This window comes from Lottia gigantea (assembly GCF_000327385.1).
Source record: "Lottia gigantea unplaced genomic scaffold LOTGIsca_114, whole genome shotgun sequence".
NCBI classification, from domain to species: domain Eukaryota; kingdom Metazoa; phylum Mollusca; class Gastropoda; family Lottiidae; genus Lottia; species Lottia gigantea.
Genome location: NW_008707106.1, coordinates 157,765 through 185,516, shown reverse-complemented (window position 1 = coordinate 185,516; position 27,752 = coordinate 157,765). Strand labels below are relative to the sequence as shown.

The 27,752-nt window shown below is 33.7% G+C and overlaps 3 protein-coding genes across 3 annotated transcripts; 2 read left to right on the top strand and 1 right to left on the bottom strand.

Moving 5' to 3' along the window:
- Positions 1 to 11,780: 11,780 nt before the first annotated feature.
- On the top strand, positions 11,781 to 18,692 carry LOTGIDRAFT_171380 (hypothetical protein; the record flags this gene model as incomplete). Its single annotated transcript, XM_009047572.1, has 4 exons — positions 11,781 to 12,008; positions 13,574 to 13,765; positions 17,255 to 17,279; positions 18,586 to 18,692. 4 exons carry the CDS (start codon positions 11,781 to 11,783, stop codon positions 18,690 to 18,692), a joined length of 552 nt encoding a protein of 183 aa, XP_009045820.1.
- A 1,457-nt stretch (positions 18,693 to 20,149) lies between these two features.
- On the top strand, positions 20,150 to 20,934 carry LOTGIDRAFT_171379 (hypothetical protein; the record flags this gene model as incomplete). Its single annotated transcript, XM_009047571.1, has 2 exons — positions 20,150 to 20,647; positions 20,710 to 20,934. 2 exons carry the CDS (start codon positions 20,150 to 20,152, stop codon positions 20,932 to 20,934), a joined length of 723 nt encoding a protein of 240 aa, XP_009045819.1.
- A 2,392-nt stretch (positions 20,935 to 23,326) lies between these two features.
- On the bottom strand, positions 23,327 to 24,696 carry LOTGIDRAFT_171378 (hypothetical protein; the record flags this gene model as incomplete). Its single annotated transcript, XM_009047570.1, has 2 exons — positions 23,327 to 24,300; positions 24,567 to 24,696. The coding sequence occupies 2 exons, from the start codon at positions 24,694 to 24,696 to the stop codon at positions 23,327 to 23,329; spliced, it is 1,104 nt and encodes a 367-aa protein (XP_009045818.1).
- Between the last annotated feature and the right edge of the window lie 3,056 nt (positions 24,697 to 27,752).

Genomic DNA, 27,752 nt, shown 5'->3' with positions numbered 1-27,752 from the left:
TTTTGCATATGGTTCCCATTCGTGTCTTAAAGATTCCCAATTATCTTCAGTGTATTTTGCAATGTCTACAACCATGATCTTTCTCAAATTCAGGGGTAGATTAGATGAATTCCCACATGCCGCCAAACTGGTTTTTTCATGTTGATAGGATCATGTAAAATTAATACATAATTTTTATTGCTGGTTGTTATTTCTTTCTGTCTTCACTAGTGAATGGATTCGATGATGGAAAAATTCAGAATGCCTCTCTGTGTTTGTAGTAGCCAATGCGATAGCTTTACTGCGTTTTTAAGTACAATCCAGTTATCAAAACCACTACTGTTATGAGAAATCAATGTTAATCTTTTTCTATCATATTGACTAAAATATTGAAACATTTGATCTATAAAATCTTTACCCACAAATATTTTTACTATATTCATTAGTTCATTGTAAAAATTTTCTGAAATGTTATCAATAGGATTTAGATCTGGAAAGTTGCGTTTTATTCAATCTAACATTTTTCTTAGATTTTATAAATTAACTAAAGTACAGGAATAAGGAATTGCTTTGTGCATTTCATTTTCAGTATAGGTTTCGCAATCCCACGCATCGTCACTCCTCCTGAAAGCACTTGTGTTACGGCATTATCATCGCTACAAGTTTTCCATATTTGTTCATAATTCTCTTCTATTTCTTTGATGCCTGAACTTTTTTCACTTCTTTTCTTAAGACAGAAATGTGAGCTGTGTAAATATAAAACCCAATCTAATGGATCGTATACATCTCTGGGATATAAATGTCTATTTTTGGGATTATAAATTTGAAATGAAGTATCACGTTTCATATTGAATTCATAAATTCTAGCAGTTGTCATTACTCCTTTTCCATTTGCTTTTGATAAACTGTTGATAGAACCTTGAAACTCAAATGTTAAATCTTTGTTCAAACAAGATTTACACATTTGATAAAACAGTTACCATCTGTTGGTATATAACAATTTTTATCTACATATTCATTTATCTTTTTAAGTAGATCAGTTCCTCTACCAACTTTTGATCTTTTTATTGGTTTGAAATTGTCTGTAAGTAAAATTATTTTTCCTGTAAAACACCAATTCGCGGCATCAGAATTGACATCCATATTTGAAAAGATATTAAGAAAAGTTTTGGCATTGAAAGCAAGAAGTCTCATATCTTGTTTGTATTCTCATTCCTGAAATATCTTTCCATCTATTTCAATTTGACCTTTAAATGTTAAAAATTTATCACAAACAGCCTTGATAAGATTGGAAAAAGGATGTTTTCTATGAATGTTTCATCGTCTATAATTAAGTATATATTTATAATTATATTTTTGTCACTTTTATTGATGACATTTCTACATCAAATTTATCTAAAACTTCATTGAATTTTTTTTGTTCTTGAACTGTTATGTTCTTATCTTCTCTTGATCTTTTGAAAAATATAAACAATTTATTAAGATAGGCATTTAAGATAATATCTGTTTTCTGTTTATAATAATATTTTTTTTTGATGTAAAACCTAAAGTAAGATGAAGTTTGAACAGCAGTGAATGCAGCTAATATAGTTAGGATAATTTCTGGAAGCATTAATCCACGGCTGTTGCCACTGTTACTCCTACTGTTAGAATTGTGCTTAATGTTTTAAAAACAGAATCAGTTCTACTCCATGTTTTCCCATATTTATTGTACTGTTCTAGTTTTACTTTTAACTCATTTTGTTTGTCTATCATGTATTGTTGTCTACTACTTTCAAACAGTTCCATTTTTAGGTAACTAAATTAAGTGAACCAAAATATGGATAATTTTTATTATCTATAATAGCTCTCCCAAGAATTATTCCATCATTTATTAATACAGGTTTTGAAATAATTGAATCAATATTAGTAGTAATAGAAGCATCTTTAGCACTCAAATTTCCATATGGAAGATTGAAATAAAGGTTTAATATTTGTTAGTTCTTTTTGTAATTCACTGTTAAGTTTAGTTTCTAGAGCAATTCTAGTTGAAATGTAATAAGGTGCATTTTCCAACAAATTGATTTATCATGGATTGGTCAAAAGAGATGGCGGTTATAGATGATAGCTCAGTAACAAGAGAGTTCACCTCATTACTATCATTACTGCCCACAAATTCAGTCTCTTGTTGTTTGGTGCGTTTTTATCTGGTATCAGTATTTCTTGGTGGTAAAGTGTTAATGGAAGAAGCTTAAACAGTATTCTTATTACTGCCTTCTAGTGCTCATCCGTATGAAACCATTTCTGTATTTTGTTCGAACCTATTTTTAATGTAGAAATTTAAATCTTCAACATCTTCTGTATAGTCGTCTGGCAATAAGAAGTCATCATATTCACTTGTTCTGGTCTGAGTTGATTGGGGGTATGTTAGCAACACAAAATACAATATTATGTCCTAAAATTTTCTCGTCGAATGAATACCACATCGAGAAATCACTATCAGCTTTAAATATCTTAAGAACGTCAGTAAGATGATCCTTTATTTAAATGGCCACTCCCCCAGAACTCTTTTGGGCTCCCTTTCTTGAATTCATTTTAACTGTAAAACTTTCGATTTCAAGTTCATCCCAGTTACTTGCTTTGGTTTCTACTATGCAGACTAAGCCATAATCAGCTATGAAATTTTAAAAGTCGGTTGACAGTTATGATTTTAGATCCATGCTATAACTCGCTTTTTAAATTTTTTACTGCTCTGTCGTTTTTCTGGTAAATTTTCATGAAGGTGCAGGATCTGAGTTTAGCACTTAAAATAGAAAATAGCTCGAGAATAGCGCCAAAATAGCTTCTATCTTAGAAAATCACACTTTTTTATTTTCGACTCAATTTTCAGCTATTTCTAGGTAAATTATAGAAAATATTTAAAATTATTCTAAGTACCCAGTCTGCTATTTTCAGCTCTATTTTCAGCTATTTCTAGCTAAAATTACGCTATTTTTGCAATTATTATGAAGTGCCGAGCTGGAGCATGAAAGGCATGGGGTTCGCAACAGTTTTAAATAAATTTAATAGCTGAAAAGAGTATGACATTTCTTGTTAGGAATATGTTGAGGGTTTGCAACCGTTTTAAATACATAAGTTCCATTTGTGACATTTCATAGGGTTAGGTTTCGGGGAAGGGAGGGTTTGATTCTCCCAAATGTACAGGCCTAGGGTGGAGAAGACACTTTATTTAGAAATTAGGATTAAGGGTCTTGATTTTGGGTTTTCTTCTGTTCATATTCTGATCTGAAATTAGAAAAAATAAGAAGTATAGTATCTGTCATGTACTGATTGTTTTTAGTTTACTATGAACAATATTATCATTTAAGTTCTTGTTTTTTTGAATATGCAACTATCATTTTCTGCTTATAGACATGGGGGAATTTCTCTTGAAGGCTCTTATAGTGGGCATGAACTATTTTGTTTGCTCGATTGCTGGTTGTATTAAACGGGACAGCAAAGGGTGCTATGCCTACATTATGATGAATATTTAGTTCTATATGTCTTGCTGTATTCAATGTCTCAATCCAATGGGCCTTCTCTAGATTGACGGAATTTGGTAGTTTCATCTTCGGGCAAGTCAATTTCTATCCGCTCAATTGGGATTAGGGTGAGATCGTCTATTGAATGGTCGTCGAGGTTGAAATGATTAGAAACAGGCTTGTCTTTCTTTAATTTGATGTCTGACCTATGAGCATTAAAGCGAGTTTGTAAATTATTCTTAGTTTCTCCTACATATTGTTTGGGGCATTTCTTGCATGAAATTAAATATATTACATTCGAGTGTTCACATGTTAGATGTTCCTGGATCGGGTACCTTTTATTTGTAGAGTTGCTTACAAAATAATGAGTTTCTGATATAAAGGGACATGTTTTGCATCTACTGGACAAACATGGAGCACTTCTTAAACCTGGAGGTACTTCTGCATAAAGTCTGTTTTTAGCTGCTATCTGTGCTAAGGTGGAATTTTTTATGTTTCGTAAAAATCGTTTAGAGTATCCACGCTCTTTCAGTTTTGAGAAAACAAATGTACAGGCTTGGTTGAAATCAGAAGATCTTGTACAAATTCGATGAAATCGTAAAACTTGTGACTTAATTATACCAGAAAAGGTATGTTTTGGGTGAAAGGAGCTCTTGTGCAAGAGTTGATGAGTATCAGTTTCTTTGAAATACACTTTAATATCCAGTTTATTTGTTTCTGCTATGGAATCTCCCTTAAAAACTGTGGTATCGAGAAAGTATATGCTTTTTTCACTCACGTTTGCAGTTAGTTTGATAGAAGGATGGTGGTTGTTGAGAATTTCAAAGAATTCCCAAAACTGTTTGATAGAATAAGTCCAAACCATAAAAATGTCATCCAAAAAGCGTCCGTAAAAAAGTGGGTCAAATGGACGGGGGCAACACCTCACGTTCCCATTCTGCCATGAAAAGGTTTGCGTACGAAGAGGCGAATCGTTTGCCCCTTGCTGTCCCTGAAGTTTGTAAATATGTTTTACCATTAAATGTGAAATCGTTTCGACTAAGACAAATCTCTAAAAGTTGTAGATTTGCATCGTCGGGTCTGTTTGGATCTGGGTTTCTATTAAAAGCTTTACGAACTGCCGTTAAACCAGTAGTGTTATCGATATTAGTATACATAGAAGAAACGTCGATAGAAATTAAAATAGCATTAGAGGGAACTCAAAGATTTTTTATTTTATTGACAAAATCGGTTGTGTCTTTAAGGTAGGCACGATGTTGACATGCTAGAGGTAGTAAGAAATGATCAATGTATTATGACACTGCATATAACTCACTACCACAGTCAGATATAATCGGACGGCCTTTAGGGATTTTATTCGAGATAAACCACTCCTTGGTTGGATTCTTATGGATTTTAGGCAAAGTGTACAAATGTCTCTCGCGACAATCAGGTTTGGCAGACAGATAGTCATATTGTTTCTGTTTGAGATAACTAGTTTTGACTAAATCGGCAAGAATATTGTTAATCATGTTAGCAGTTTCTTTGAAAATTGGTTTCGGTAAAATGGCATAATGTTTAGGATTATTCAGTTGATTCTCTGCTTCTGAAACGTAATCCTCCCTATTCAGAATGACACAACATGAACCTTTGTCACTCTTTTTAATAACAATGCTATCGTCTTTCTTAAGTAAGTTTAACGCTTCACGTTCCACTCGTGTGAGATTAGGCTTTTCGTGTGTTATGGAAAGGTTCACTATTTGGCTATTCATACTCGCAAATGCTTTCAATATTTCAGGATGGATGGCGGCCTGAGGGGGTGTCCACGTTGATTTAGGAATAAACATTGTTCTAGCACCACGTGGGGGGTGGTTTCGAAAAAAATATGTGCAGCTAAGATTTCGTTGAAATCGTTCAATGGATGGTCGGAGATATTTCAAGTTAGCTATCTTTGGTGTGGGAATAAATTTAAGTCCACGGTCTAAGATTGAATGCTGAAGGGGTGTGAGAATTTTGCGGCTCAAGTTAACTACAGTTTGGCCTAGCGGTGCCCAGTAATTATCCCCAGTATCCCCAGTAATTACTTTAAAGACTTACTCGATGCTTGAAGCTGGTGTATCCAAAACAAATAGATGCTGTTTGCTGTTTCTGGAGACCAATGAAGATTATCAACTGTTTGGAATTCTTCTTCGTAGGGTGGTAAGATTTTTGCGCTGTTGATACTGGACTCCATCATCATGTTGTTGAGAGTGCTGAGGTTCTGTTGTGCTTTCTTCAAGATTTTATTTGAAATGGGTATACATGTGAAGAGGATCTTGGAGTTTGGGAAGGTTTTGTTGGCTGTGGCGATTAATTTCTGGGCTTGGTTAAAGGAGGTCTTTGGTATCTGATCACGGTTGTTGAGGCCTACATGAAGAATAATGGTATTAGGTTTGGGATCATGGTCGAATAATTCCAGGATTGACTGTATGTGATGGATTTGGGCACCAGGGTAAGAATGTATTTCGGTGTCTGAACTGGTTTTGGTAATTCGATTCAGGTTAGATGATCCAATTATTAAGGTAGATTTCTTTAGAGCAGGTAGTTTCCATAATGATTTGTCCTTGGTTTGGTGATAATACGGTTTGGTAGCAGATATAATGGTCGTCGACGGTGTGTTTGGTACTGGTTTGGTAGTTGTTAGAATTGTAGCATTGGGAACGGATTGGGATCTGGTTCGAGGAGGGGAAGGTCTGGATACACGTCTCGACTTGGATGGAGACTGAGGGGTGGTTTGCTGGTCCAAAAACGCACAGAAGGAAGAAAGGTTGGCGGATCTTGAAGTGTGGTTTGGTAATGGTCGATCAGGACCTCCGTAACCTTAGAGAGCCATGTCCGATTGAGGGATCTAATATTCGCGTCAACATCTGATGTTTTCATTGCTGGACGGATAAAACTATCCAACTCAGAGACTTTGCGTTTGAAGGTAAACGCTGGTTGGCCTTGCTGTTGAAGGGTAAGGATTGCCAAATGATGGAGGCACTGCAAAACTTGGAAGAACACCTTCACAATGGGTTTTTCCTCCTTATGAGTGGGGACTGGTTGGCGTCGGTGGGCTGGTAGTTGTTTCTGTAGTTGGTCAGGTCGATGGTTACCTCTTGATTGGTAGGTGTTGTGGGTAGGTCGGCGATGGGGTGGGATATAGCTGGATGGGTTGGTTGGTGGTCGGCGATTGGTAGGTGGTAGAAGTCGATGGAAGACAGGGCCGTTGTAGGGTACGTGATATTGGTTTGGTTGACGATTAGTGTTTCTATTTCTGGCTTCTTGCCAGTGGTTGTTGTAGTTGGGGAGCATAATAAAAATAACTTGAGGTTAGAAAAGGGAATGTACAGCGGATGTAACAGGAGGAAACTGTATATGCTAGGGTGAAAATGTTGGGATCAAATTATGCAAATAAGTCAAACTGGGTTTGGGGATATATAAAGTAAGATGAAAGTTTTGATGAAAAATGCAAAAATATATATTTAGGTGATAAATAACGCTAACAATGTTGTGAAAAATTATAACAAGTAAAACAAAAACTTACGAAATTGACACGAACCGGTTTTCGAAATATTATCCTTTTTCAAGTGTCGAGGAATGGTTATGAGTTTGCAACAGTTTTAAAGTAGGTAGCTATTTAAATATATATTATGTGAGCACCGGTGCGATAAGCGAGCGTTAGGCGCCGGAAGTAGTAATGAGCTTTATGATATCCGGATTATATATCCTCAGATATCCCGATTATATATCATCAGATATACCGATTATATATCCTCAGATATACCAATTATATATCCTCATATATACCAATTATACCCCCACCCAAGAAGTCCTACACACCCCACATTCCTTCAACCCCCACCCCAAAAAAGAACCTATTCACCCTAAATTTCATCATTTTTTTTCAAATTTGAAATGCTTCAGACCAAAATGGATTTTTTGAAAACCAGGGTGCGGTCCCCTTTATATGTTTAATCAAGGAAATTATTTTGTTGAAAAAAGGAGTGGAGCTCTATTAATTATTCTATTAATCATTCTTTCCCCTACAAGAAATCATTGGAAAACTGAAAAAAGAATTTTAACAGTTCAAAATATCAAAGTTTGGAAATATTTTTTAAAATTGAATGTTTCTTAGATGATCGACTGAGTGTGCATGTTAAAACCTATCAAGTCAACAATACCGTATTTTCCTCCCTGGTCAAATTAGGTATAGAACTTTATTTCCTTTTATCTTGCCCAATTCTACAGAGATTGAAAGGTAATCGAAAATTCTGTAGAAAAAACAGAAGGATAAACTGTTGTTTTTTGTCAATACCTTTCATATAGCCAACTCCCCTTCTATGTCAATTCTCAGAGCAAAAAGTAATCGAAAGTCTCGGAGAAATTAACAAGGGTATACCACTAGAGAAGTTGATTAGATAAGATTATATGATAAATAAATCTATAGTGGTAGTATATTAATCAATCACACAGGGAAGTAAATACGCCATTGTTGACTATATAGGTCATAACACAAAACACTTGTAAATCATCGCAAAAACACAATTTAAAAAGACTCATCCTCTGTCCAACATATTTAACTATCAAAAAATTTAATCAGAATCCTTTAACCCTCATTAGATAGAATAATTAACGAAAAATAACAGACCATATTAAACACTCCTTTCCCCTACAAAATTATTTCCTTGAATGATTAACTTCCGGTTCGTTTTAAATAATGTTATTTTTAGTTTTAATCTAGAAACTTCTAGAAGGGAGATAACTCTTGTTTTGGAAAAAAAACAGACCACAATTTCTTCATTAAATTAATTCATTTAAAAATAGGATGAATTTAGTTCTAAAACACGAACAAAACAAATTCGAAGATTATTCGGGCGACGGTATCTTTTCATCAATATTTTCTCTAGGTAAAACAATAATTCCAGAAGTAGCTAGCTTTGTTTTAAACAACAAATCACTTATTTCACCCGAAGCGAAAGCTATAGGTTCTGTCGCGCAAGCTGGAAAGAGTATAGTCGACACAGTGAAACAATCTGACAAGTTGAGAGAATTACAGTTAATAAGAGAACTACGAAACAGGAGATTAGAAGAAAGGAAAGGAAAAGGCTTTAAAGTTATAGGATAAAAATGATAGTCGCTCACCCTCCAAAACCTATTTCGGTTCAGATATACAAAAATCATTAGGCTCTCTTCCTGGATTTCCATGGGCAAAATATCCTAAATCTTCCCGGTCATAATTACACTGGTCCAGGTACTAGGCTAGTTCTGCGATTAGACGAAAACGATAAACCAAAACCAGGTGAAGAACCAGTCAATAGAGTTGATGTCGCTGCGCTTAAACATGATATTTTATACAGAAAAAAAACCATAAAGTTTAGACATGAAGCAGACATACAAATGATAATCGAACTTGAAAATATTCCAAATCCAACTTTCAAAGAGAGAAAGCAAAGGGCTCTAATCATTAAACTCTTGGAAGCAAAGATGAAATTGGGTATGGGTTTAGCAGATGAAATTCATACAGAATTTAGAAAAACTAAAAACTTTTCAAAAGTTCATGTATTTGAAAAAGATGAAATATGGTCAGCCAATTTAATTAATATGCCAGTCGAAAGAGGATTTAAATATTGCTTAACAGTTATGGATTTGTATACAAGGTATGCTTGGGTTATTCCTTTGAAAAACAAAACAGGATTATCAGTCAAACACGCATTTGAAACGATTATGAAACAATCTGGTCGACAACCAGAAAAACTGTGGGTAGATAAAGGAAGTGAATTTTATAACAAAAATATGAAATCTCTGGTATTTGAAATTTACAGCACACATAATGAAGGTAAAGCTGTAGTTATTGAGAGATATAATAGAACTCTAAAAAATAAATTATTCAAAAAGTTCATGGAATTGAAATCTCAAAAATGGCTTAAAATATTACCAGAGGTTGTAGATGAATACAATAACAAAATTCATTCATCTATACACCAACGCAAGCCACAAATAATCCAAATATTATGAAGTCAATTAACGCACAACATAACTATGAAAATGAAATAAGTAATTTAAATATTAAACCAAAATTTAAAGTTGGAGATCACGTTTGTATTTTCAAATATAAAAGTAAATTCGAAAAAGGTTATGTTGGATACTGGACAAACGAAATATTCATCGTTGATAAAGTAAACACCTTATCACCTCAGACATATGAATTAATCGATCAAGACAAAGAACAATAGGTAGGTTATATCAAAACCGACTTTTAAAAATGAATAGCTTTCTCAATAAATATGGAACTGATACAACCACAAACTTTCAACTTTTGATATGGGCGAATGATTTAAATATATCACCGTTTTATTATTGTATGAGAGATGAAATCTTTTGGATTAGAACCAACTGAAGAGATAATGAATTTGACTAATCAACCAATCAAATGTTCAACATTTCAATTCAATTACCAGCTCAAAAGTTTTGTGGACAGCTTTCACTTTGGGTTTTATATCAATTAAGTTCAGGAAAACAATTTGAAGAAATTGTAATAAATCTAACTTAATAAAAATGGCGAACAAGTTTGGATTGGGTTCTTTATCTTTAGAAACTAAAAAACCTACAGTGTGGATAAATAAAGCGAAACCTTACTTTGTGGATCAAATCGGAGACACTCTTCAAGGTGATTTAGATATGAACATTAAGTAACTAATTTAAAATCTCCGGAAAACGATAATGACGCTGTTCACAAGAAATATTTACGGGATCAAATAAATTCAATTGAAGTAAATAAAAACCATTTAGAAGATAAAATAAGTAATGTGGAAAGATTCTTCAAACGTCAACTAAATAATAAAAATTTTGTTAATGATACTAAACTAGACCAAGAGGTAGAAGGTTTAATAAGTTTTATTCAAAAACAATTAGTAAACATAGTGAACAAAACTGAGTTACAAAATTTAATTTCATTAATATCTAAATTAGATGATAAGATTGCAAAACAAAAATTAGATATCCAACAATTGATAGATAACATTCCAGATAAAAATTAAGATAAGTTTCAACAGGAATAAAATGCTTTGGAAACTAAACTTTACAGTGACTTACAAAAAGAATTAACAAATATTAAACAACAAATACAAAACATAGATGATAGCGAAATCAAAACCTATATTCAACAACAAATACAAAATATTGATGATAGTGAAATTAAAACCTATATTCTACAACAAATACAAAATATTGATGATAGTGTTATTCAACAACAGATAACCACAATTAATAACGTAGTTTTGAAACAGGACAAAAATATAGCCGCATTAGAAAAGTATCTCGAGGAAGAAAATCATATTATTTCAATCTTCCATTTAGAGAATTGAGTGATAAAGATGACTCCATTACTGATAATATTGATTATTCAAAAGATTATGAATATAAAATATATGGATTTACAGCAAATATAAGAAAATTTTCTCCTCGAATATATTTACCCCCATGCCATGTTTCATGATAATCATTCGTTACTTTTTCCTTTCCGAGGAAAAATTGTAATTGAAATTATTTTTCCTATGCAGGTAAAAGTTGATTCAATATTCTTCAGACAAAACTCAGGAATTTCATCTAATCGTCAATTTAATGCTCGTAAAGTTCTTCAGTTTATCAATGGTACAGAAAATGTAGAAACTAAAGAATATGAAATTAACGAGGAAAACAGCAAGTTTAATCACTTTTATGAAATTAAAACGAGTGGAAAATATATAGATAGGTTTAGAATGTTAATCATACCAGATAAAGAAAATGATACTCTTGTGATAGGGTGTATTTTTAAAGAAACTTGGTTGTTTTATTTATTTGTTATCTTCTCTAAATACACCACTACTGTTTTTATAAACACCTAATTACATTACACTGGCCTTATACTATTAACTAATTATTGCCCTCTCTTAGTCTCTTTGACTCAACTGATCTCACAGGACCTTGTCACCTTCTGTCATTGGCCAACTGGGTGAGTTTTTAGTGAGTTTTATCACCTGTCCAGTCAGAAACTTTACTTTTACCTAAATCTTTAAAGAAGAAGGAAGTATATTTCAACCTCCTTGAAATACTGAATATCTTCTTCTTCTTTATTCTTTTTCATCACCAGTTATTGTCTTCTAATAACTTCACGTGGGTATCCCCAACCACATATGCAATATCATAATCATCCATCATAATATCCTCCTCTATATCCTCTTCTGATGCTGGTGGTGGTGTAGGGGTGGACGTATTACTTTCAGAGAAGAGGCAGTTTCAGAACTTTTGGATTCTTTTATAGCCATGGGAATTAAACCTAAAGCTGGTAGTAAAGAGGAATTAAATTCTTGGATCTTGGATTATGCAACACAGCAATCTAAGGGTACTGAAGAGTCAACTTTCAAGTTATCCTCAGCTACTGAATCCAAATCAGAGGATGTCAGGATTTTGCCACATTTACCTAGATTATCCATCTTTTCTGGAGATGATTCTCAGAAGTCACATGTCAGTTTAGACATCTGGAAGTTTGAGGTAGAGGAGTTAATGAGATCCAATCATAGAGATGATTCCATTAGACAGGCAATCTTTGGTTCACTTAAGGGACCTGCAGGCCGAGTTGCAATTCGTTTAGGACACTCTGTATCTATCTTTAGATTAGTGACCAAACTAGAAGGCATCTTTGGCAAGGTAGAGGAAACTCAGGATATATTAGCAGAGTTTTATGCATGTAAACAGAAAGAGAAAGAGTCTGTTGCTGAATGGAGTTGTAGACTTGAAGATCTTCTACAAAAGGCTTTAGATTCTGATGAGATTTCACCATGTCTAGCAATGATATGCTTAGAACACGTTTTATATTGGTCTCAGATCTGATCTGAAGTTGAGGTGTGCCCACAAGTACGATGCCACTCGCTGCTTCGAGGACTTGGTCATAGAAGTCAGAAGAGTGGAACACGAACTTGAGGTTAGTACATCATCAACCACCACTAGAAAGGATGCTCATGTTAAAGTTACTAATGTGAAAATGTAGAGAATGATGAATGTAGAGAATCACTTAGAGCTTTAACAACAGGATTGCAGAATTTAACAACTGAATTTTCTGGGTTTAAGAGTGATATCCTGAATAAATCTGCTTTAGCATTTGAACATCATGCAGCAGCACCTCCTAAGAAGGAATTTCCTCAGAGCTCATCATCGGAAGAACCAACATGCTTTAGATGTGGACAGAAAGGACATGTTAGGATAGGATGTAGGGTGAAATTAACTAATCCTTTAAACATGAAGACGTCTCTGTCGAAGGGCAGACAGTAGACGTAGAGAGACATAGCCCTTTAGAACTGGTAGGGAAGAGTAACACCTCTGTGATATATCTAAATAAGTTTAGATGTAGTTCTCTTCTAGATACAGGATCGCAGGTTTCAACTTTGTCTGAAACGTTTTATAAAGAGAATCTCCAAGACTCTAGTCCTTTGCAACCCCTTGAAGATCTGCTGGTTTTAACTGGCGCTGGTGGTCATACGTTACCATACAGTGGGTTTATTGTGACAGATTTGATGGTTCTACACTTAACATCATTGACACTATCTTGTATATTTTTGATAGTTGCTGATACTGATTACAATGTAGAGATTCCTGCTATTATTGGAACTAATGTAATTCAGCCATTAATGGATTTACTAAAGAAGAAGGATACAGGGATTAAGTCATCAAAGGTCAGCTCAGCTTGGAAAACAGCATTTAAATGTATGAGGATGCAACGGAGAAGAAATCAGGATACATGTCTTGGGTTAATTAAATGTGCTGAGAAAAATACTATTTTATTACATAGTAATAAGTCTACTGAAGTTTATGGTTATGTTGATAGTCATACTAAGGACATAAGTACTTGGGATGTCATGTGCTAACCTTCGGATAAGTCAAAGTTACCTGCATCTGTCGAAGTTTCACCAGTACTATTCAACTTTAATCCAGAACAACAGGATTTAGTCGAGATTAGGATTGTCAACTTATCACGTTATCCAGTTACAATACAACCTAGGTCAATTTTATGCGAATTTCATCCAGTTTCAGTTGTTACAAACCATTCTGTTATTGGACAGGAGGAGTCACAAGGTTTTAACATCTTGGATAAGATAGATTTCACAGGGACGTATTTGGACGAAAAGGATTTTGATGGGATGAGACAATTATTGCAGAAATGGTCATCAATATTTTCACACAGTGACATTGGTGTGGAATGTACTAATTTGGTCGAACATAAGATTCATCTTACTGACGCCAGATACCTCCTGGTATGTTTGAAGAAGTTAAGGCTCACTTACAGGAATTGTTGAAAGGAGACATTATTGAACCATCACATAGTCCGTGGTCATCTAATGTAGTTCTTTGTAGAAAGAAAGATAATAGCCTGAGGATGTGCGTTGATTATAGACAACTGAATAGGAGAACGGTTAATGATGCCTATGCCTTACCTAGAATTGAGGATATGTTAGACCATCTGTCAGGAAGTAAATTTTTCACCGTTTTAGATATGAAAAGTGGATATCATCAAGTTTCAGTGTATCCAGAAGATTGTCCAAAAACAGCCTTTACCGTTGGACCTTTAGGGTTCTACCAGTATCAGAAAATGCCGTTTGGTTTAACATCTACACCAGCGACATATCAGAGACTGATGGAAGAGTGTTTAGGAGACCTGCATTTTAATATCTGTTTAATTTACTTAGATGATGTCATTGTTTTTTCGTCAACATATGAGGAACACCTAGAGAGGCTTGATAAGGTTTTTCACAGATTCAAGGAATGCGGTCTTAAGTTAGCGCCTAAGAAATGTCGTTTCTTGTTGAGAGAAGCTAAGTATTTGGGACACATTGTATCAGCCGATGGTGTCAAGGCAGATCCTAGTAAGTTAGATAAGGTCAAGGATTGGAAGATACCAGAGAATCAGGAAGATCTAAGAAGGTTCTTAGGATTTGTTGGCTATTTTAGAAGGTTCATTCAGAATTTCTCTACTATAGCAAGGCCACTAAATGAACTTTTAGTTGGTGGACCAACTTTCAAGAAAGGGAGGAAGAAGAAGGAAGTAAATCCAGCATGGAAGTGGGATACTGAGCAGCATTTGATACTCTGAAAGACAAGTTACTTCAACCACCAGTACTTGCTTATGCTGATTCGTCAAAGCCTTACGTCCTACACACCGACGCTAGTGGAAGAGGTCTGGGAGCAGTTTTATACCAACACCAGGATGGTAAGGACATAATCATAGCTTATGCTAGCCGTGGACTAACTAAGTCTGAGAGAAATTATCCGACTCATAAACTAGAGTTCTTGGCTTTGAAGTGGGCTGTGACTGATAAGTTTCATCAGTATCTGTATGGAACATCTTTTACAGTTTATACTGATAACAACCCTTTGACCTACATTTTGACCACTGCAAGGTTAGATGCTACAGGACATCGTTGGTTAGCCCAATTGGAGCAGTACAACTTCAACATCAAGTACAGACCTGGAAAAACTGACATGACTCCCTGAAGACACCAATCAGGTTAGAGAGTTGTCAGCTGATACCATCAAGGCACTTCAAAACCTTAAGTTTGATGGAGGGTTTATTGAGTGTATGGCTATACAGGTTATTCCTGATCTGAATCTACCAGTTTCCATAGTTGATCAGATTTACTGGAGTAGATGTCAGCAGGATGACCATGTGATAGGACCCGTATACAGAGCTGTAGAATCTGGAGTGAAACCGTCCACTTCTACTGATTCCACATTGGTAAGAGAGTATTCAAATCTTACAATAAAGTCTGGCATATTATTTCGAAAGACAAGAGTGAATGATGAAGATACCTTACAACTAGTTATACCAGAGATACACAGGAAAACAATTCTCAAAGGTTTGCATGATGATGTTGGACATATGGACGTGATAGAACTTTATCTTTACTAAGAGTACGAGTGTACTGGCCAAAGATGTCTGCCCATGTCGAAGACTACATCAAGAGTTGCCAACGATGTTTGATGAGGAAGTCGCCAACGAATATTCGTGTACCCCTTGTTAGCATTAAATCCACCCAACCTATGCAAATTGTATGCTTAGATTATCTGTGTCTAGAGGAATGTAAGGGTAAGATTAGCAACATCTTGGTTATTACTGACCATTACACTAGATATGCTCAGGCATATGCCACTACCAACCAGACAGCAAAAACAACAGCGAAAGTGTTTTATAACAACTTTGTTGCACACTATGGTTTTCCGCAACGTATACATAGCGATAAAGAAGGTAGCTTTGAGAATAACATCATTGCCGAGCTTTGTGAACTGTCAGGAATAAAGAAATTTAGGACTACTCCATACCATCCCAGTGGTAATGGGATGTGTGAAAGGTTTAACAGGACATTGTTAGACATGCTAGGTACGTTGAAACCAGAAGAAAAGACCGACTGGAAGTCATATTTACCATCTCTTGTACATGCTTACAACTGTACACGTCATGACAGCACAGGTTTCTCCCCGTTTGAGTTGTTGTTCGGTAGAAAACCTCACTTGGCTGTAAACGTTATCCTGGGGATAGTTAACCCAGAGGAGAGAAGATCTTATGGACAGTATGTGAGTTATCTGAGAAAGAAGTTAGAAACATCGTATCACGCAGCTTCTTTAGAGATTGGTAAGTCCCAACAACAACAGAAGAAGAACTATGACCAGAAAGCTAAGTATTCTGTTTTAGAGAAAGGGGACCGGATTTTGGTAAAACGTTTGTTTTTCAAAGAGGGAAGGCATAAGATTGCGGACAGATGGGAAGAAGATGTGTACATCATCATCAACCAGCCAAACCCAGATGTTCCGGTTTATGAGGTAATTATGGAGAATGGTAAAGGTAATGTTAGGAAACTGCACCGTAACCATCTACTGCCTATAGGGTCTGTACCTATAGGTTTACCTGAGCCTACAACACCAGCTCCAGTGCCGAAACCTCGTCGCCGACGAACCCCTACACCACCACCAGCATCAGAAGAGGATATAGAGGAGGATATTATGATGGATGATTATGATATTGCATATGTGGTTGGGGATACCCTTTATGATCTCCCAGCTAGCCCCACTGAAGTTTTATCAGTAGATGATAGTTGTGAGTCCTGTCAGAATGAGGATCCTGTGGAGCCTGAGCTTCAAGATTCTGATAGTGACGAAACTGTAGAGGAAGCATCCCCAGTACCTCGTATATCTGCAAGAAGGAGACAACTACCATCCAGATATCAAGACTTTGTTATGCACCAAGCTGTTGATACTTCACCCAACGTTGGTCTTGGAAAAGTCTTTGAGTATTTACAATCAGAGGAGTTTTGTAGTTTGTCTGCTGATAATAGAAAGTTAGTTGCTGATGCGTTGAAGTTTAAATATGGTTTTTAAATTGTTGATTTATAAGTTTTATAGTAATGTCAGGAGACATTTTCCCCGTAGGGAGGGAGTATGTGATAGGGTGTATTTTTAAAGAAACTTGGTTGTTTTATTTATTTGTTATCTTCTCTAAATACACCACTACTGTTTTTATAAACACCTAATTACATTACACTGGCCTTATACTATTAACTAATTATTGCCCTCTCTTAGTCTCTGTAACTCAACTGATCTCACTGGACCTTGTCACCTTCTGTCATTGGCCAACTGGGTGAGTCCAGTCAGAAACTTTACTTTTACCTAAGTCTTTAAAGAAGAAGGAAGTATATTTCAACCTCCTTGAAATACTGAATATCTACTTCTTCTTTATTCTTTTTCATCACCAGTTATTGTCTTCTAATAACTTCACAGGTATGTGTGTTTTGGTATTTTATTGGGTAATTGTCTTTCTGGGAAAGTATATTTTGTATGAGAGGTGTATAAATGTAACCATGGTATTTTAAGCAACAGCAGCCATCTTGAATTTTTATGCTTTGGGATCCTTTGTGTTCAATATATTCATAGTCTGTTATTTAATTCCTAAGTGTTATAATTACCTTTTAATTATAATTACATTCACAGGTTTAGTTATAGACAGATATAGTTTTCCATATTTCAACAGCTTTATATAAAACCCCATCTTTGGGTTAGTTTTACTTTTATATATTTAATCTTATTTCATCTAGTCCCTGGCATAAGTTTCCCTCATTGCATATTAAGTTTAACATATATTACTGGTATAGAAGTGTAAATGGGTATTGTGCATTTACTGTGATAATATTTATGTGATAGATCATTATTAAGATATAGTATTTTCTTATTGTATTATATATCTAATTGTATCATATTATCATTACAGGGTTTTATTATTAAAGTTTAAAGATGAGAACATTGTTTTTTATATAACAACTGAGCTCGCTTCCCCCCTGAACTAGCCCAGCTACACTCTTTCATTGAGTGAATTTGATATGATATTGGAAACGGAAACTCCACCATCAATGAACATGAAGGCCCATTACTCCAACAAAGAGATGAAACAAAGAGTTATGAGTTTTTACGAACATCAGACTTTGAATACGTAAAACTATATTTTGTTTCTGAATTTTTTAGGCAAGATGAAAATAATTTATTTACCTCAATTGATATTCACAAAAGTGAACAAATTAAGAATTTATGTTATTTCCATCAATAATTGCAAGTGTTGGTGGTATATATACTTATAGATGTAAGATAAACATCAATATTGAAAAACCAAAATGTTCAGTTCATCTAAATAAGATTAATGATTCAAAAGAACAAATATCATTAGTAACTGTAAAAGTTTTGTTTTCTGATCCTGCTATTTTAACAATCAGAAAAATAAATATGTATGAAAAATATTGGACTATTATGGAGAACACCCCATCTTTCACATTAACAAAAGTTCACTTAATTTAATTACCTTAAAAATGGAAAACAGTAGACAACAATACATGATAGAAAAACAAAATTAACTAAAAGAAAAACTAAAACACTTCAACAAATGCAGGAAAACATGGAGTAGGATTGATTCTGTTTTCAAAACATTAAGCACAGTTCTAACAGTAGGGATAACGGTGGCAACAGCCATTACTGTTGGATTAATGCTTCCAATGCTTTTAAATACTTATCTTAATAAATTATTTATATTTTTTTGAAGGATCAAGAGAAGATAAGAACATAACCATTGAAGAATTAGAAGAATTCAATGAAATTTTAGATAAATTTGATGTAGAAATATCATCTGTAAAAGTTAAAAATTCCTAGTTAAAAATAGATACTTAAAAAAGAAAATGGATAACATCGAAATTTCAGACGATAAAACATTCATAGAAAACATATTCTCCAATGTTATTAAGACTATTCTTAATAAATTTTTAACATTTAAAGGATAAATTGAATTAGATGGAGAGATAATTCAAAAAGGAAAACACAGACAATATATGAATCTTCTTGGTTTCAACCCCAAAACTTTTCAGAAAATCTTTTCTAATATGGATTTACAATCTGACACTTCTGAATGGTATTTCACAGGAAATATCCTTTTACATAAAGACAATTTTAAAGAAATAAAAAGATCTGAAACTGGGAGAGGAACTGAACTACTTAAAAACATAAATGAATATATAGGAGAAAATTGTAATATACCAACAGATGGTAAGTGTTTTATAAAATGTGTAAATCACATTATGAATAAAAACTTAACAAAAGAATTTCAAGATTTCGTCAACAGTTTTAAAAAAACTAATAGAAAAGGAGTAATGACAGTTGGAAGAATTAAGCTATTCAACGTTCGATTTGATACAAATGTTCAAATCTATAACCCTAAAGACAGTCATTTTCATCCAAGATATGTAAACATAGACTAAGATTGGGTTTTTTACTTACACAAAGAACATTTCTGTTTGATAAGAAGAAATAACAAAGCTTTAGGTATTAAAGAAATAGAAGAGAAATATGACTAATATAGTAGAAATATATGTAGGTACAGATTGTATTGATCAAATGTTGAAATATTTCGGTAAATATGATAGAAAGAGATTAGCATTGATTTCTCATAACGGTAGCGGTTTTGATAACTGGATCATCATTAAAAACGTAAAAAAACTAACACAATGTCCACTAGTATCAGCTAAACGCATTCTATCTCTACCTTTAACTAATTCATTCACCGATGAAGATTTACAAAAAAGTTGGAAAAGACAAAAAATAAAATAACTGGCAACTCTAATTATCTACAAAATATTAATTTCATATGTTCCTATCAACATGAAAAATCTAGTTTAGAGGCATAGGGGAATTCATCTAATCTACCAATGAATTTGAGAAAGATCACTGATATCAAAATTACTAAATACACCAAGGACAACTGGGAATCTTTAAGACATGAATGGGAGCCATATGGGAAAAGAGATACTCTCTGTCTTGGAGCTTGTTTGATAAAATACAACAAGGTTATGAAAGAGACTGTATTCCAGAATGTTTCTAATAATCTAACAGTTCCTTCTTTATCATTAAAGGGTTAGTATTTTTTATATCATTACAATAAAGAAATGGTTGAAGAACCATATTATGAAAGGACAATACTCGTTCCAAAACACACTGAAAAAGAAAACATTGAAAAGGTTTATTCACACACTCATCCTTTTATCAGATATTTTATTAGACAATCTATTAAAGGAGGATGAGTTTCAGCTAATAGGAAATCATTTGAAACAGACAGAATGGATGAGATTTGTAATATATTAAAGGAATACACAGAACTCGACAGTAGTAATATAATTGATTTATTCAAAGAATACAACACATGTACAAAAGATAAAACAGAAGTTCACACTAAACTCAAAGAGCTGGACTATTCTAAACTAATGGCCTTTGATGCTAATGGGTTGTATGCCTCTGCTATGTCAGATTTAGACAGTGAATATCCTAAAGCTGAAAGTGGAAGACCTTTTCTACCAGAAGAAAATGAAGAATTTGTTAAGCTCTTTAATGAACAGAAATTGAGACCTAGAACGGCTATTTTTAAAGTCTGGTTTAAATATCCTACCAACATGTTCTTCCAACCCATTCCATCTAAAGATAAAATTACTTTTACAAATAGAGAAGGAAAAAAGGAAACTGGCACTAAAAACAGATTTAGAAATGGTTTCTGTTATGATGTTTTAACATCGATTGATATTAAAGAAATAGTTAAGGCTGGTGGTAAAATACTCAAGATGGTATAGTGTATGAAGAAAATTTTAAAACTCCTCCATATAGAGAATACATTTTAATTTTGAAGGAATTAAGGAATAAATATAAAGAAGAAGGAAATATTGTGGGTAGTAACTGCATGAAATTATTAGGTAATTCATTGTATGGTAAATCTATTCAGAAGGATATAACTACATTGAGACATCTATGGAGTGAAGCAACTTTTAAAGCCAACTTCGATTCACATGTTAAAAACTATGAAAAAGTAAATGAGACTCAATCTATAGTTGAAATAGAAGAAGAAGAAAAATAATTTATTCCTCCAAAGGATTCTACAAGATTAACACCTAGTCATATAGGATCATTCGTTTTATCTCACAGTAAAAAAATAATGAATAATTTAATTCATGTAATAGATGGATTTTATAAGCCAGAAATATACTATACAGATACTGATAGTTAATACATTTCTTCTAAAAATTGGGATAAATTAAATAAAGCTGGGTTGGTATCAGAAACTGATTATTGTAAAGGAAAAAATGATTATGGTGATGGTGGAATTATATATGGTTTTTTTTTAGCACCTAAAGTTAAATATAACATCATTTTAACTTCTGATGATGTAGATAAACAAAAGAAAGTTTTTAGAAGTTATTTAAATCTCGTTAAGAGAAAAGCACCAGATGATGAAGGAATTATGTATTCATTCTAATCTATTAAGTAGTTCCTCGTTGTTGTCGGATAAAAACGTTATACCTTGTCCAGATGCCACCATATTATCCAATTCGTCTATTTCTTGTATGATTGGATTGTTGTCTTCAGCATAATCACCCACTTCGTCAACTTCGTATTCATCATCATGTTCAATTACTCATATATAGTTTAACTTCTTTCGATCTTCTTGTTTCAGGTCCCGACTTTCTTATTGCATCTAGAAATTTTGAGTATTCTGATAATCGGCAATACCAACATCCTCCCATTCATTAAATCTATTAATCCTTTTGTTAATGTTAATATAAAGCCTTTTGTATCGATTTTGAATATTGAAGAATTTGACTTAAATTTAATTCTAAATCCATTAAAAAATAACCCCTCATCATCAATGATTGGTGTAACACTCTTTGGTAAATCTGCTTTAGGGTTTGAAAAAAGACTATTAATATCATCTAATGTCCTAATTATAATACCACCATATTGATTCAGTTCTGGGTGATCTTTATGAGGTTCTATAGGAGGTCTATATTCTAAAGCTAATTTCTTTTAATATCCTCTTGAGTTTTTAATATTGGTTGAAATAAAGTTTGTAGATTTTCTGTTAATCCAAGTTGTTATAATTTATTATTTTCAACTGGGGTCTTTATTTTATTCTTAGCTTTGATATATTCTTTATTTCTTTTTGAAATATTATTCCAATCGTTACTCATTGTTAAAAAAATAAAATTAACATATGTCGATCATAACTCTTTCTCCCGCAGGTTTTCTAGTATTAACAAATACATATCCATGATCATCTGGGTTTCTACAGTCAGCTTTACAAATTTTTTTGAATGTATCTCTGTCCATTCCATGATTTATAGACTGAATGATTTGAGATAAATCTTTGTCGTTTAATTCGAATAATAAAAAACAATTTGCATTATTTCTAATAAACATAGAATCCATTCCGTAAAAAGATTGAGATTGGTATATGCAGTGACAGTTGTGATGTCTTCCTTTCGTGAAGAATTCTTGTTGAACAGCTTGATTTCTTTGTGCTATCAATATTAGACAGGTCTAGATCATTAACATTTTTCGTAAGAAAAACTTTAATGTCCGTTGGATAGAAAGAGGGATTCTTTGCTTTAATGTAGTTATCTATTATATCTTTTATTTCCACTTCTTCTTCTTCGTTTTCTTCGTAATATTGAAATATGTCTTGAACATCTTTTTTTGGTAAATATTCTAAATCTTTGAGAAATTGATAATATGATTGCTCTGGTGTTGTTGTGTAGATATAGAGAGAATTGAAATCTACAAGGATTGGTGTTGTCAACATCTTAAAAGTGAGATGTGTTTTCCCAGAACCGGAACTTCCACAAATACACAAAAGCATTGGGTTACTAGGAAATATTTCTGAATGTTTGAATTTCTTCCCCATTTTTTATACTATATTTTTGTTCCAAAAATCACTCCTTCTCCTTTATACTTTGAAAGAAATAATCCTTCTCCTGTGTGAATGTTTTTTAAAAATATTCCATTACCCTTATGTTTGGCTTTGACTTCTCCTGTGTCAATACTATCTACTAATTTATTTAATCTTTGTTTAACAGTTTTCTTGGTTTCTTCCCACTCCCTAACCTTTCTTTTTACTGTTTTCATCCTCTGCTGCCAACTTTTCCAGTGCTAAATTGTGTCTATGTTCTTCGGCAGCTTTTACTGCAGCTGCTTTATCATCGTTGGCGGCGCTTACTGCGGCAGCTGTACCACCAGTTACTGCACCCGCCGCAACAAGTCCACCAAATATCAAGGAGAGGTAAAAATCAACAATCCTTTGCGTTAGCATCAATTCTTTCTAAGTCTATATCGTCTCTGACTTTACAATATTTGTATTTATCAATAAGTTTTTTAGTTATGCTGATTTTTTTTACCATTGAAAGTTATTACAGTTGGGGAAGCTGTTTCAATAGCTTCTATTATTTTCTAGACTAAAGTTTCTGGTTTCATTTTCAAGGGTGTATTTTTAACTCAATTCTTATCATTCTTCTATCTGCTATTTTAATTAAATGTTTTGCTTCTTCGAGTAGTAAACAATAACCGGTTACATCTCCTTGTGTTTTTTCAATATGAATATTTATGTTGACTCCTGTTTTGAAAAGATCTTCTTGATGAGCTGATAGATCAAAACAGAAGATTGGATGATGAAGTGCAAAATCTACATATTCAAACTGAGGTAGATTTCCAAATAATTCACACATATTTTTATAGTTTCTATACAATTCATTATAATCCTTTGTGGTTGGATTTATTGTTAAAGGTTGGTTAGGATAATTATCGTTGTTTAATCTTACTTGAACTTTATGGATTATAGGATCTTGAGTTTGGTTCATTTCTACTCTAAAGATATTATTGTTATTCGTCTGTAAGTCTGGTAAGTTCTTGAAACCAACAATTAAATATCTTGCTGGTTTAATAGTGTTAGTGATTGGCCACGTGGTGGATTCTCCAGTTAAAGTCATGCTACCTTTTGTGTTACAACAAAGAAAAGCTATTTCAATATCTTTAGGTAATGAGTTGAATATTCTCGTTTTTACTTGAATAGATGGTGTTATTACGGGTATGAAAAGTTGGAGATTCATTTTTTCTAATTTTGCATCTGAAGCATTCTCTCCAAAGAATATCTTATCATCGTTGATTTCTCTTTGTAGATTAATTTTATATGGTAACCCTATGGAAACTTTTGTGTGTTCAAACAGACCGAATAAAGGATATAATTTCCAATTTACGTAATTACCCCACCTATTATTCTCAACAACATTGTTATACTGAAGTACTCGTTTTTCGAATCCATGATTAGCTGCTCGTCCTACTCTTTCTATTGTGTTTCGAGTAATAACTCTCATTCTAGCTTCATCCGCATCGTTTGGAACATTTCTTACCGGTTCTTTTAAAACACTTCCATCACCAACATCGGGTATCCAGCCTGAAACTGAATCGAAGTCTTTAGGATATAAAACTAGTTTTCAACATTGTATCGAATTCCCCAGGGTGTTTCTATCGGATTTGAGCCAGCCTCCAAAACCATCTCGCTAAATAAAGATGGAAAGAAATTGTTTTCTAACGTTGTATCAGTTTGTGGTACACGATTTTCATTGGGAGTTCCATCTTTAATTTTGAAATCACATCTGAAATAAGCATCGGAAAGAAGTAACCAATTTGATAATGAATTTATTTCGAAGGTAATTCTACCACCATCATTCAATTGGGATTTAGAACCAACAGTTGTTGAGATGATAATAAAATCCTCTTTTTTCTTGTTAAATGAGTAACGAATTGGATCGTATAATTTAAAGATTGGATCCAGTATTTTATATGCCATTTATAAGGTTTAAAATTTGAGTAGAAAATGAGGTTTGTTTTATTATATGAAAAATGTAGGGTGAATAGGTTCTTTTTTGGGTGGGGGTTGATGGAATGTGGGGTGTGTAGGACTTCTTGGGTGGGGGTATAATTGGTTTATATGAGGATATATAATCGGTATATCTGAGGATATATAATCGGGATATCTGAGGATATCAGAGGTGCGATAAGCGTGCGTCGCTAAATGATGCAAGAGGGTAACAGTTGGAAATGCCGTAGGCGCCGGAAGCATGAAGGGGGTGGGGTTTGCAACAGTTTTGTTTTAAATACATAAGTTCCATTTGTGACATTTCTTAGGGTTAGGTTGAGGGCTTGCAACTGTTGTAAAAGTAGGTGGCTATTTAAATGTATATTATGTGAGCACTGTAGGTGCGATAATAATTTACAAAGTTTTCTAAAATAGCGTCTAATAGCTAGCTATTCTCAAATATAGAAAAGTGTGGACTTACAATAATTTTAAACATTTTCTAAAATAGCTCTTTTTCATCTGAGTTAAGCAGATTTTTTTCTAAAATAGCAATAGATTCAAAGAACAAAAAAATTAAAATAGCTAGGTCAACTCAGATCCTGCACCTTCCTCCATTGCCATTTGAGTTGACTCGAAATGGTTAGTTGTTTTGGAGGTGTTTTATTTGTTTAGTGCTCTTGAATTCATTTCCATTATTCTCTCAACTTAAGACTTAGATCTTGAGATGAATACATCCCTCTTATAAGTTTGCCTTTGTTAGATAACACCATGTTTCGTTGTTGATTATTTTCAAAACCCACTTTGATTAGTCTTGGTTTGTGAGTTCTTTTGATTTGATTACGTTGTAAATCTTCTCTTCTAGCATTTCATTTAATCTGTATACCACAATTGCTTGATTGTCACTGTCCAAAGAAAAGTTTGATCGCACTTCACTGTTTTCTATATCAGATATATGTTGCTTTAATCTGTTAAGTCACTCACCACTTTATGTATTCTTTATTGGATAACTTTCATATTTTCAGGGTTGGACAACGACATCTTGAATCTTGAAGTATATCTATGAGAATTTTGAAAGAGATCAGTTTACCACCAACTGAAATTCTAACTGTCGAACTTTCAACACCCGATATAATACCATCATTGAATTAAAAATAGCGATGGCCATTGTGCTATGCCCACAATTGTAATGGTAGCCAAGTTGTCCATGATGTTTACAAGTTTTTTTACAAGTTAAAATTTGAAGGTGTTTTCAAAAACAAGGGCAATAACTCATATATTTTTCAATTTTTTTTAAAATTTCATTTAGATTTCGGGGAAGGGAGGGTTTGATTCTCCCAAATGTACAGGCCTAGGGTGGAGAAGACACTTTATTTAGAAATTAGGATTAAGGGTCTTGATATTGGGTTTTCTTCTGTTCTTATTCTGATCTGAAATTAGAAAAAATAACTCGCCCAATGGGCGAGAAGTATAGTATCTGTTATGTACTGATTGTTTTTAGTTTACTATGAACAATATTATCATTTAAGTTCTTATTTTTTGAATATGCAACTATCATTTTCTGCTTATAGACATGGGGGAATTTCTCTTGAAGGCTCTTATAGTGGGCATGAACTATCTTGCTTGCTCGATTGCTGGTTGTATTAAACGGGACAACAAAGGGTGCTATGCCTACATTATGATGAATATTTAGTCCTATAGGTCTTGCTGTATTCAATGTCTCAATCCAATGGGCCTCCCTAGATTGACGGAATTTGGTAGTTTCATCTTCGGGCAAGTCAATTTCTATACGCTCAATTGGGATTAGGGTGAGATCGTCTATTGAATGGTCGTCGAGGTTGAAATGATTAGAAACAGGCTTGTCTTTCTTTAATTTGATGTCTGACCTATGAGCATTAAAGCGAGTTCGTAAATTATTCTTAGTTTCTCCTACATATTGTTTGGGGCATTTCTTGCATGAAATTAAATATATTACATTCGAATGTTCACATGTGAGATGTTCCTGGATCGGGTACCTTTTATTCGTAGAGTTGCTTACAAAATAATGACTTTCTGATATAAAGGGACATGTTTTGCATCTACTGGACAAACATGGAGCACTTCTTAAACCTGGAGGTACTTCTGCATAAAGTCTGTTTTTAGCTGCTATCTGTGCTAAGGTGGAATTTTTTATGTTTCGTAAAAATCTTTTAGACTACCCACGCTCTTTCAGTTTTGAGAAAACAATCGTACAAGCTTGGTTGAAATCAGAAGATCTTGTACAAATTCGATGAAATCGTAAAACTTGTTACTTAATTATACCAGAAAAGGTATGTTTTAGGTGAAAGGAGCTCTTGTGCAAGAGTTGATAAGTATCAGTTTTTTTTAAATAGACTTTAATATCCAGTTTATTTGTTTCTGCTATGGAATCTCCCTTAAAGACTGTGGTATCGAGAAGTCTATGCTTTTGTCACTCACGTTTGCGGTTAGTTTGATAGAAGGATGGTGGTTGTTGAGAATTTCAAAGAATTCCAAAACTGTTCGATAGAATAAGTCCAAACCATAAAAATGTCATCCAAAAAGCTTCCGTAAAAAAGTGGGTCAAATGGACAGAGGGGCAACATCTCACGTTCCCACTCTGCCATGAAAAGGTTTGCGTACGAAGGGGCGAATCGTTTGCCCATTGCTGTCCCTGAAGTTTGTAAATATGTTTTGCCATTAAATGTGAAATCGTTTCGACTAAGACAAATCTCTAGAAGCTGTAAAATTGCATCGTCGGGTCTGTTTGGATCTGGGTTTCTATTAAAAGCTTTACGAACTGCCGTTAAACCAGTAGTGTTATCGATATTGGTATACATAGAAGAAACGTCGATAGAAATTAAAATAGCATTAGAGGGAACTCGAAGATTTTTTATTTTATTGACAAAATCGGTTGTGTCTTTAAGGTAGGCGCGATGTTGGCATGCTAGAGGTAGTAAGAAATGATCAATGTATTCTGACACTGCATATGACTCACTACCACAGTCAGATATAATCGGGCGGCCTTTAGGGATTTTATTCGAGATAAACCA